Source organism: Sardina pilchardus, chromosome 7 (genome assembly GCF_963854185.1).
Source record: "Sardina pilchardus chromosome 7, fSarPil1.1, whole genome shotgun sequence".
Lineage (NCBI taxonomy): Eukaryota > Metazoa > Chordata > Actinopteri > Clupeiformes > Clupeidae > Sardina > Sardina pilchardus.
The window spans coordinates 24303046-24315575 of record NC_085000.1 but is presented as its reverse complement, the minus strand read 5'-3'; the positions used below and the strand labels follow the sequence as shown (position 1 = coordinate 24315575).

General features: G+C 49.8%; 1 protein-coding gene across 1 annotated transcript in view; it reads left to right on the top strand.

The window, feature by feature from the left end:
* The window catches only part of plxna3 (plexin A3), a 119184-nt gene that overhangs the window by 46844 nt on the left and 59810 nt on the right, over positions 1-12530 (top strand). Inside the window, exons 5-8 of the mRNA XM_062541422.1 lie at positions 3698-3821; positions 4246-4402; positions 5404-5503; positions 10637-10751. Coding sequence (XP_062397406.1) covers positions 3698-3821; positions 4246-4402; positions 5404-5503; positions 10637-10751 — 496 coding nt within the window. The remainder of the gene's footprint in view (positions 1-3697; positions 3822-4245; positions 4403-5403; positions 5504-10636; positions 10752-12530) is intronic.

The following is a 12530-nucleotide window of genomic DNA, read 5'->3' as shown; positions in this document are numbered from 1 at the left end:
TGTTTTCGTGGGGTGGGGAGGCTGGCTGTGACCTGCTTCCCTTTCTTCTGGTTGTTGTCTTGGCTTTGTGTGCCATTCCCCAAGGGCTCTTTAGCCTCAAGCCATCATGTTAGCTGAGCCAGGCTGGAGAAAAGAGAGGGAGAAGTGTGGGGGGTAGGGGGGTGGGGGGACAAAGTGCACGCTGGGAAATGGTCTGTGTCCATGGCAACAACAGGAAACTGGAAGATGGATTTGCTGTGTGATTCAAATCAGCCCATTCTGGTGATTTCTGCGCAACTGTATCCGTTGGCGGGGCACTGGGCGAGCGTGTCTCCGAAGACTCGTGCGCTTTACGTCTCTTCCTCGCGCTCTCGCACAGGAGCGTGCGTGCTCTTGTTAAAGCATCATCAGCCGCCGAGACTTCATTAGCGTTCCATAAACGATTCATCCTCTTGACATTTTTGTCAGCCGCCGTTTAGTAAAGTACACACATTATGTACATGAGTAAATATCGCGCTCCGAAACGCAACTAACACAATTTATTGTAATATAGAGATAATAGTATGCCGGCAGCAGCTGCTAAAGGGATAATGGAGAGAAGAAGGGGATCAATGTTTGATTTGGGTGGTGTTTTAATACGTTGTCCTGTCCTCATTCCTACATTCTTCTCCTGGCCCCTTATTTTTTAACCTACGGAGGTAATTGCTGTCACAGATGATCAAATAAAATAATGAAATGCAGAGCATGGTGAAATGAAGCTTTATTGTATAAAGGCAATCAAATGGGAAATGGGTAACGCACGTGAGCATCAATATTTTTTCCAGAACTGTAATTTGTACTGCATAATGGAATGCATTTTTCAATCCATAAACATGTCTCCCACGTAACATACTGATTAAAATAGAAGTTGACCTTAGATTCCTTAATGTAGTCAAATGAACTTGATCTGCAGCGGTAGCACTTTCAGATCCATAACTTGAGCATCTCCCACATACTGTAGCACGCTGATTGAGGGAGAGCGGGCGGCGCGCTTCACATTACTGAACACAGTCGACTAAACTACTGGCTAGGAGCGCAACCTACACCAGGAGAGATCCTCCTCCACTCGCATACTCACATTAATTAGTATGCTTGATTGATTCTTTCTCCGTTTGCGGAAAAAAACCTCCCTTACGACTCAGCACTCCCCCACAACCTCACAAGGGTCAGCGCGGATCCTTACGAAACCGCGTGTAGGTTTCAATTTGCTGTTCCGAACCAGCCCGACCTATCATTTGCAGCCAGTCCAGCGTGACCTTTTTTTTAAAAAAAAAGTATGGTTCGGCTGGGAAAAAGATGGGGGTCCGTATTGTACAAAAAGAAAAATGGAAAAAAGTCTCCCGGTTGGTGTGCCACGTGTGGAGGGCTGAGAGCGTGCGCTCTGCGGTTTAATTCCGGCTGCCGAATTAGGTACAGTAATAGAGCTCTTGAAAATTGAAATGGCCTGGGCTGGTGAATTGAACTTGCTTTAAGCTATCTTCCCGGGGGCGGGGGAGGGGGGGGAGATGGGGGTGACTCAGTCCTAACCCAGGCAGTTACACAACCGTCCTCCGCTCGCTCGTTTGTTCACTCGTCAGACGAGAAGGCCACGAGCTCGAGTTTTTGAGAGAAGGGAGCGGAGCTGAGAGGTGAAGTGGAGTGGGGCACCGGCGAGCGCATGTGCGCGCGAGTGCACGGGGAAGAGCTTTCACCGGAGGTTAATGCCGGACCCCAATCTCTCTCCTCTCCTTTCCTCTCCTCTCCTCTCCTCGCCCTCTCTCCCCTCTCCTCTCCTCTCCTCGTCTCTCCTCGCCATTCGAGCGCTGAACGCGCAGAGCCACCCCCCCTTCTCCTCTGACAGTTTATGGCCCCATTTCCCTTAATCCTCCAGTGCGTAAGAGGGGCTCACCTGCTAATTGAAGACGTGCGTGAGCCCAGCCCGTCCTCCAGGAGAACAAAGGAGGGTCGCAGAGCACAGGGGTCGTGCTGTTGTCTCTGTCGTCACCGGTGGAGGAAGATGGGTGGTGGTGGTGGGGGTGGGGGGGGTGTAGTGTCGGTCATGGCGACCAGACAGGGACCACCTTACCCCCGCCTGCGGGTGGGGTTGGGGGGCTGGGACTTATCATAAATCACATTACTGCTGTTCCACCAGGAAGAGTAGTGGATGTAATTGGATGAAAATCTCATTCTAGAATCTGGTCCAAGAGAGAAAGAGAGAGAGATGAAGGGGAGAGAGAGAGAGAAAGAGAGAGACAGAAAGAGAGAGAGAAGCAAATGACAAAAGCAAGAAAGGAGAGGTAAATCTTTGGGGCGCAATGAGCGCGAGCAGCAGACATGTCTGCAGCTATTTCTTTAATTAAACACGCTCCCATTCTCTCCGTCGACATATGGCAGTAATTAGAAGTAAACAAATCATTAATGACGTGTTGCGTCTCGAGTGAAAGACAGCGAAGCGGCAGCGGCGATGGCAACTTCTTATTGAACTTTAGATGCTTGTGTGCAGCGAGTGGAAGGGGAAAAAAAGGTGGTTTGTTGTTTTGGTAGATGTAGATGGAATGAGCTATCTTTACCATATCTACCCTGCCTCCACCTATCTAATGAAGTCCCATATGAGATGATTTCCGAAGAGTGTGCAGAATGTTTGCTTATACTGTACATACTTATCCACTATATATGTGGACCCTCAGTATGTCATTGTGTGCCTGTGGTCCAAGGCTAACAAACTGGTTAGCGTTTTTCTTTTTTTATCCTGCCGGTTAAATTAAATGACGTTTTCGTTTTCCGCATCACACCACCCCCTAATGAAGGATCATGGAGTCAGATGCCACCGTTTCATTATGGGCTGTTTTATCCTAGCTGCTGAGGATACTTACTTGGGTTTGGTTTATGCGCGTGGCTTTCAGAGTGAACAGCAGGAGGTGTCATCCCTAAACGCTTAGGCAGGGAGTTTTAATGCCCTAAATTTATTTCCCCGCTTCTGTGCGACTCTGTCTCTCCCGCATAAACACGCACCGGCTCTAGCACCCTTTTTACCGCTCGCACAAACGCGACAGCACCATAAATGTTTTAATATTAGCCAGCTTTTCACTGAATCGGCTGCAGGGGAGAGGAGGACACACCCTCAACCAGAGGGCGGGGGCGTGGGGGGGGGTGTAAATCAAATTTCCTGGTTGATTTTTATATTCAAGGGAAAAAGTGTTTTTGTGTGTGTGTGGAGTGTAGATGCTATGCCATATTGCTGGCATTAGATACAGTCTTTTCATCCTGTCTTGTGTGGAGAAAGGCATCAAGACTTGCGATCAAAACACTTTCAAAGTATTGTGGCGGCGTAGACATATCTATGGCTCGTCAGAACGCTGGCTTTGTGCCGTCGCCCCTCTCCAAGAAGAGATCCCTTTACAGGTGTGGTCGAGGCAAGGGGGACGAGTGCCAAATGAAGTCATTCAAACGCTCGACTTTCCACAGTTTTGGCAGCGCGAGGGCCGTTTCATCTTCGCCGGATCTGTCTGTCATCACCTCCAAAACATGCACACATCCTCTCCTTATCAGGAAACTGCCCAGCCGATGTATGGGCCGTGCCGAGACGTTTCCCAGGTCTAGCTCCAGATGTGGTGTTGACTGTAGAGTGTGTGATTTGGATGACGTCCTGACCTCTCTCTGTGTGTGTGTGTGTGTGTGTGTGTGTGTGTGTGTGTGTCAGGTGCTCCCGTCAGGAGGCCTGTGAGAAGTGGGCGGAGCCGCAGCACTTTGCCACGGAGCTGAAGCAGTGTACGGAAGTCAGCGTGATGCCCAACAACATGTCCGTCACCTCCCCTGCCACTCAGGTGAGCAGCGCAGCATGGCGCGCCTCCGTCACCCACACCCACACCCACACCCACACCCACACCCACACCCACATCCACCCAGGGACGAGAGCAGTGGGAGGCGGGTGGGACAGGCCTACACCACTCAGCCTGGCTGCATTTACTTTGTGCTGGCCCAGTGGGTCTAAGATGGATATCAGTGTTGATCAACACACATCATGTACTGTAGACACACATTCAGATTACAGTCTTTCTTTCTGTGTGTCTGAACCTACTCCATTTCTGGGTATCTGGGGCGTCTGTCTACTTAACATACATGTCTGTGCGTGTGCATACTGTGTACTATGCATAGGTATCTATCTATGCATATAGATATGTCTGTCACACTGTCATAAATATGAAATGTGCACATATGTTTACTTTAGTGTGTGTGTGTGTGTCTCAGGTGAGTGTGCGGGTGGTGAACGTGCCCAGTCTGTCGGCCGGGGTCACCTGCGTGTTTGAGGACCTGTCGGAGAGTCAGGGAGAGGTGCTCTCCAAGGGCCAGGTGCTCTGCATGTCGCCCTCCCTGCGGGACCTGCCGGCGCTCACCCAAGGCTACGGTAAGGAGGACATTCGTTAAGTTTCGTATCGCATGGAAGTGCTGTACAGGGATAACGAAACATGGAACAGAGAAATGAGAAATGAAAGTGGGAGAAAGTTTAGAATGAGGGGGGAAGTGGGATTTTGTTTTTCCATCAATGGATGGTCACTTGTTTATAAATAGAAGCTACAGGCCACACACGTAGCAGGCCTTCATTAGATGAACATGGGGCGGTAGAGTAGGTAAGAGTGGCTGGTTTCCCATTCATATGTTTTTATGTGAGGAACACTAATAGCAGTGTTTTCAACATCTGAAAAAAAAAACACTTTTTCAACTTGGAAAAAAGAAAAAAAAAAGCCCATCACTTTCCTTTCTGTGAACATCACATCTACCGGTAATGTGTTTGAAACTACTTATTCGACTTCCATTTTCTTTTTTTTCCTTTATTTTCTTTTTTCAAGCCCCCGGTACCATCACAAATGCACTGATGGTAACCTTTAAAGCACACAGGGCTTATTATTTCCATTAATGACAATTACGGCTGGTCCGAATAGAAATATTATGCCAATTATCTGGAGGAGAGGCACACAAGTATAATTGGCCATCGCAGAAATGTAGGCATTAGCTAGGCGAAAATGAAAGCGAGCGGGCAGGTTTGGAAGAGTAAGTGCATTCCTCTCGCGAACGGAAGAGGAGAGCAGCGAAGAGGGAGATGCACAGTGGCATAGCCATCAGGGGGGGGTAATCAACGTAGCCGTAGTTATTGAGTTTGGACTGGAAGAGGGGAGTAATCATAGCCTAAGTAAAGGGGTGGTGGTGGGTGGGGGGAGTGGGTTCAGTGGACTTCCAAAAAGCCTTCTCGCAGCAGGAGAGGGGGTACTCACTTCCCCTCTTCCCCTTTCTCTTTCTCGCTCTCGCGACTCTCTCGGTCTTTCTTTCTCCCCCCGTCTCTGTTTTCTCAGACGTGGCTCACTTTCTGAGTGTCTCTCTCTTTTTGTGTGTGTGCTTTTACCCCCGCAGGTGACAAGCGCGTGGTCAAGCTGTCACTCAAGTCCAAGGAGAGCGGCCACACATTCATCGCCACCGAATTTGTCTTCTACAACTGCAGCGTGCTCCAGTCGTAAGTGTTGCACTTACTTCTCTCCCTATGAACCCATTTTGAGATGTTGTCTGCCTCCACAGTGCATTACTGGAAGAGTGCCATAAGGGACCTTTTTTCTGGGTGCTCGTGGCGTACTGTACTTCCTTATAAAGAGGTTCTCTTCCTCTCGCTCTGAAATGCCTCCAAGAATGGCCTGAAGTTGCAGCGGCGCTTGTACAGTCTTTGTTTTTGAAACCCTGACCTGTATTAGCATTCTGTCATATTATTTATTTTTGTGGAGATAGAGATCACTATTATGTCTAGTGATGATTAAATGTGTTTTATGAATATGTATGAGGAGCCTTGTGCAGTCCATGTTTGCCATTCCAGGATACAAAACATGAAAAATATTTGGAGTAATAGAAATGCACAAATATGTGTACTTGCATACACGCAATCCAAATAATTCCAACAAAGCACGCACACACACACACACACACACACTCACACACACACACAGTAAAACAGATCCGCCTAAGGTCCCTAATTGCCAACTCCATCTCAAGCCAAGGTGTTCATATTGTAAAACCATGTAGTAATGGGAGATGGCTATCTCTGTTAGGCGGATTCAAGGTGCTGGAGGATTTATTTATTTCTGTTTATTTATGCGTTTGGTTTGTTTATTTATTTATATATTTATCTGGCACTGCTGTACGAGCTGCGAGCTGCGCTGCCTTCTCTCCTGGCCACAAACAGCATTAGCAGCGGCAGCAGCCATATGTAGGGCAGTGGTCCAAACCACAACTGCACTCTCAGGCCGGCCAGAACAATGGCTCCCCTGCACTGGTACCCATCGCTCCCCCCAGCTGACCACACGGACTCCCCGAGCAGGGGTTCTGCTTCCCTGTAGCGTAGTTGCTCACTGGGATACTTGGTAGTGACACTCACTGGCAAATGTGAGTCTGTAATTTTTGAGTTACACATGCACAGATACTTAAAGTTTATATTGTCACATGAAATGAAATATGAGTAACAAGGTTATTTTCAAAAGGAGGGAGTAGAAAGTACAGATACTTGCGTGAAAATGTAAGGAGTAGAAGTAGAAAGTTGTCTGAAAAATGATTACTCAAGTAAAGTATAGATACCCAACATTTCTACTTAAGTAAGGTAACAAAGTATTTGTACTTCGTTACTTGACATCTCTGGTTTTGGAAAATAAAATAGAATATTTTGTTAGCTCCTTCTAAAATGTGATCAAAATACAACTGAATATCAACAACATATATCTGTGCCATTGACGTATCTGTAATGTTTGACTCAAATATCGACTCAACTCAGATTTGGCAGTGATGCTAGCAGGGAAGATGCATTAGTAGTTAGCAACTATGCTTTTGGGAAGCGCAGCCCAGAACCAGAAGGGAACCTGAGTGGGAGCGGACCGGACGCTCGGGAGTTCTGGCCCCTGAGCCGCTCTCTCTTGCTATCATCTCTCTCTCCCTCTCCCTCTCATCACTCTCTCTCCCTCTCCCTCTCTCTCTCTCTCTCTCTTTCTCTCTCTCTCTAGCCCTCTATTTTCCCACCATATGTGTTCATTTGCACTGCAGTTAGCCGGGGCTGGGGGGCTGGGGGGCCGAGTCAGTGGCGTGGGTGTAGCTGCCTGGAGCCTCCTGTATCACTTTACTCAGCCACCGTCACTGCCATGTGGCTCAGTCAGCAGAGAAGCATTACATCTCCTAGCCAACACACAATTACATATTGTGTGTGTGTGTGTGTGTGTGTGTGTGTATGTATATAGTGTATTGTGTGTGTATCTGTGTGTGTGTGTGTGTGTGTGTGTGAATGAGGTGTGTTTCTGACCCGTGCATGACTGAAACTGTGCCAAATGAGTCTCCATGTGTCAAGATTAGCATCGTTGCTACATAAAGAAAATGTGAATTCATCAAAGGAGCAGAAGAAAAGGGAAAGGCGAAGAATCGGAGAACATTAGATTTGGCAAAGTCAGTCACACAGCAACCCTTCACACATGCGTTAAATACAATTCGTTCCCCTGGCTAAAAACCTTACATGGGTGTTTTTTTTTCTCCTTTTGTGTGTTTTTTTTTTTTTTTTACATTTTAGAAGGAATAAAATTGCCTTGCTTGTCGGCTGGCAGCAACGCGTGCGCAACAATCAATTCTCCGGCGTATGAGAGAGAAAGAGAGAGGGAGAGAGAGAGAAAGAGAGAGAGAGAGAGTGAGGGAGGGAGCCCAGGCAGGGTAATGCATGCAGGGGCTGGCTGGTTCACTCGTTCGCTCGCTCGCTGGCTCCCTCGCTCTGCCTGCCAGTTGCCATGGCAACCCTCCCCGGTTGCCGGCAGAGGCCTAGCCTACCTTGCCAGAGTGCGGCCTGCCTGAAGCCTGTGCCAGATTTCCTGTTTTCACAAAAGCCCTGTGGGAACATTTAGCCCTCGAATTGTTTCCCTCTCTGGCGTGGCTCGGGGACAGCACTCACTCACCCTCACCTCTTCTCTGCCCCTCTGAACCTGCCCCCGGCCCCCCCAGCCCCCCCAGCCCCCCCCTATCCCCCCCCACCACCAGCCATCTCCAACCCTGCGAGCACAGCTCCACTTTATGTTGTTTTTTTCTTTCCTGCCTTTTTTTGTGTTCCCACCATTCTCCAGCCTGAGGGTTATGAGACTGCCACCCCCCCCACCCCCCCCTCTTGTTTTCATCCTCTGGGATAATAGCCACCTGTGAGAGGCGCGGAGCAAAAGCTCTCAAGCTCTCAAGAAAAGGAGCTGTTGATTATACACATTTTACCCCGAAAAAAAAAGAAACAAAAAGTTTTTTGGGGAGGACTTTTTTTTTTGTCTTCTTCTCTCTTACCCCCACCGCTCCTTCAACTACAACCCATTTTGTGTCCCTCTCCAGTCTTGCTGCTGTGAAAGGGTTTATTTAAAATCTTGCCAGCTCCCCTCTTCCCTGGTTGGCGTATCTCGCTCGGATTCATCTCTCCCGAGTTAATTTTAGTCACTGCCAATCGCTCTCCCTCTCCGTCGTACGCTGATTTCCTCCCTCCCTAAGTGTCGGAGTGGGGAGTCGCTTCTTGTGCCCTATTTTTATTTCGATCTGAGCTCAGCAGAGTCCCTCTTTCTTTTCGTGCCAGTGGGCAACATGGCACCAGCCTGTACCCAGAGTGCAGCCAGTGCGCCAGGCTTGTCCCACCGTTTCCCGCCACCATAACCCCCCCCCCCCCCCCCCCCCCCCCCCCCCTCCCGGCGGTGACACGGCCGTTTTAAAGACCCTCGCGCCGGACGTCAGCGCTGCCCCGTCAGTCGGCTCTTTGGCCCGGGCAGCTCGGCGCACCCACGGCTGAGATGAAAGCGGAGTGAATTGATGGGGGTGTATACCCCTGACGCAGCATATTGCATATTTCAGCCGGGGACTTGCAGATGTGAGAGCAGTATTTACAGCACGTCTCCCCCTGCAGTGGGGCACTGGGCTGATCATACTGCTGCTGCTGCTGATGCTGCTGCATCGACGCACAACCCACGGCTCTGCCATTTTTGCATGTGTGTGTATGTTGTCTGTGTGTGTATGCATGTGATCTCGCTCTGTGTGTGTGTGTGTGTGTGTGTGTGTGTGTGTGTGTGTGTGTGAAATACTATGTCTGCGAAAGATGCAAGATGTGAATAAAAGAGAGCAACTGAGTATGAGAGAGGGAGGGAGGGAGGGAGGCAGGCAGGCAGAGAGAGAGAGAGATGGAGAGAGTCGTGTGTATTTCCCTTTAGCTGAAGGAAGGAAAAATTAATGAGGTACCAGTGTTAACAGAGTGAAGAGAGAAGGAGAGAGGGAGAGAGGGTGGTGGGAGAGTGATGGTGCTTATGGCTCGGAGTACTGTAGAGTGCAGCTGAATGGCCCTAACATGCTATGATAATCCTTTTGGCCGTGCACTCGGCCGAGATATTCCGAGGTGGGAAAGTGGATGTGTGAGTCGGGGCGGAGGGACGACGCGGAGAGAAGTGGGAGCAAGAGATCGCTGGCAAGACTGACTGTGGCCCCAGACATCATTGACAAATGCCCCCCTCTTTTCAATTCTTAAGGAGGGGAGCGCCGAGCCCGCAACACCACCAAATATCCTCAATCTTTCACCCGACAGGATGAGGAGAATGAGAGCAAGAGAGAGAGAGAGAGAGAGAGAGAGAGAGAGAGAGAGCAATGGAGAGAGCGAGAGAGAAAGCAGGAGAGAGGTGGAGAGAGAGAGAGAGAGAAAGCAGGAGAGAAATAGGAGAGAGAGGGAGAGAGAGAGAGAGAAAGCAGGAGAGAAATAGGAGAGAGAGAGGCAGCTCTCTCGGAGCTGTGTGGAGATTATACAGTGCGGCGCAGCTTAAGGTGCGGATGTGTTCAGACTGCTGAGAGCCCTCCAAAGGGGATTTTTGAACTGTGTCTCGGGGGGGTGGGAGGGGGTGAGGGGGTGGGGAGGATATGATTAGTATGGGACAAAGTATACGCTCCTCACACGCTGCTCCCCTGTGCCCTGAATGCAGCTGTGGACTGGGAGAGCAGCAGCGGCAGGAGTGGAGAGGAGGAGTGGAGAGGAGAGGAGGAGAGGAGGAGGGAGGGGGTGGTGGTGGTGTGGGGGCCAGGGTCAGCCTGCGATTAAACGAGGGATGAAATATCTCCTCTCGCTCCGCCGTTTATCTCGCTCGCTCTCGCAGCGTGCCGTCCCCCGGACCACAGGTGTGGTGTGTTTATGCCGCTCGGCAGGTGAGGGCTGTCTAATTGGGCCTGTTGTTGGGGATATTTTTTTCCTTTTTGTCCCTTTTTTCTTATTTTTAAATCCTAAGTGGTGGTTTTATTTTTGTGTGTTTTTTTTTTTTTTTTTTGCCGGGGACTCAATTATGGGCTAATTGGAAGGCAGCTTAAATGTTTCAGGCTGACGGGGCTCTTAATTGTGCGTGTCTTTGTTTCCGCCTGGCTGGAAAGATGTCCGCCGCGCACTGACCACTGAGAGCTCGGCCAGACGTGAGCCGGCAAGCACACGCGCGGGGGGCATCATGCTGTGGGAGCTGTGTGGCGTGGATGTTTGTCCTAACTCTGTCCTTTTGCTTCTCTCTCTCTCTCTCTCTCTCTCTCTCCCTCCTCTCTCTCTCTCCCTCCGTTCTTTCTCTCCCTCCCCCTCTCTCTCTCTCAGGTGTTCCTCCTGCGTCAGCAGCCCCTTCCCCTGCAACTGGTGCAAGTACCGGCACATCTGCACCAACAACCTGGCCGAGTGCTCTTTCCAGGAAGGGCGAGTCAGCAGCGTGGAGGTAAGGCATCAGAGCCTCTCTCTCTCCCTCTCTTACTCGCTCTATCTTTCTCTCTCTCTCTCTCTCTCTCCCTCTCTCTCTCTCTCTCTCTGCCCAGTCGACGGCTGGCTCTGTGGCTGTGGCAGCAGCAGCAGCAGCAGCGGCGGTGGCGGTTGGATCACAAATGACACACTCTCCCTCCCTAGTGGGCGATCATTAGTGTTTAACTAGCAGCGGCCAAAAGTAAAGAAGGAGGTTTGATCTGTGTGGAGCCGGGACGACATTTGGCACACAGCCCCCCGCGCCCGAGGGTGACAGGAAGCGGTGTCAATGGTGCCGTTTGTCCTTGTTGCCCCCCCCCACACACACACACACACACACCCCCCCTCTCTCTTCTTTACAGAGATTGTGACTGTAGGTCCCAGAGGTGCCCCCGGGCTATGGGGGGGCCCAACCTGGTCACGGCCCGTTTGAACCTGTAGCTCACAGGCCCTTCCCCTTCACATCTCTCACACACTGCTCTGTGTGTGTGTGTGTGTGTGTGTGTGTGTGTGTGTGTACCCCCCCCCCCCCCCTCCATTGGCCCTTTCACTTCCCCTGAGGAGTTGGGCATTGTGGCAGGCAGTCTTTGGGAGCCTGGCTCTTTGACACTCCTTGGGTTGCTTTCAAGGCAGAACATGGAGCTTTTTGTCAACAAGAACCATAGAGATTTTGTGCCGTTTCCCCTTTTCAGATGGGAAATTAATTTGACTTGGACGTGGTCTCCTGCGCCGTTTCTCAGGAAGGGCATAAAGGCTAATTGGTCACATGCAGATCATGATGTGTGTGAGTTAAGCAATGGAAAAAATAAACCCTTGTTTCTTTAACAAACTTCAAAAAGTTCAAATACTCTGTGAACATCTACTTCAGCATATATTTCATAGGGCTACATTTTAGTTTTTAGTTTTGAACCGACAAGTTTCCCAAACTCCAGTTAGTCTGTTCATCATCAGGGAATCAAATAAAGCTGTCCTTCCCGATCAAAGTAACAATAAGTAACACTGCCATGAGAGTGATTATGGATTCAGGTAATACTCTGTCCATATGATTGCTGTTGTCTTGAGGGGCACTTTATGATTCATTGTCAAAGCAAAGGTGTCCTTATTGTTGCCTCACACACAATGAGCTTGCATGGACACATTCTCAGAACTTGTAGAGGAAATAGTAGATTGATAAAAAAGATCCTGACCTTGGTTCATTGTTCAGGACATTACTCCTGACTACCCACAAGGGAGGAATGTCTGGCATTTTGATTCACACACTTTAAAATCACAGGAAATGTCACAGGGAACGACGGCCCCCCAGAATCCATGGTCAAGTCATCTTGGCTTTTACCATCCCCGCGTCGAATCATGTCCCCCCTCCACGAGTGCTGTTTTTTACCGGTCTGTTATTGGTGGAATGTGCCCATATGTTTGCTGCTGGGTCCTGTTGTTGTTCCCAACAGATCTCCTCTCCTTCGCCTCCCCTTGCAGTCCGGCACTCTGTGCTGCACTTCACAACGTATTTACATCTCTGTCTCAGCGCCCAGTGCTCTCTGTCCTCTCTCTCTCTCTCTCTGTCTCTCTCTCTCTCAGTCTCTATCTCTCTCTCTCAGTCTCTCTCTCTCTCTCTCTCTCTCTCTCTCTCTTTCTCTCCCTCTCTCTTCCTCTCATCTCCGAGAGCACATCGATTACACACTCAAGTGAGCCTGGGACCAGCTGCACTGCCGTAGGACGCTGGGCCATTTTGCAGCGGCGGCGAGACGCTACACGCTAAACT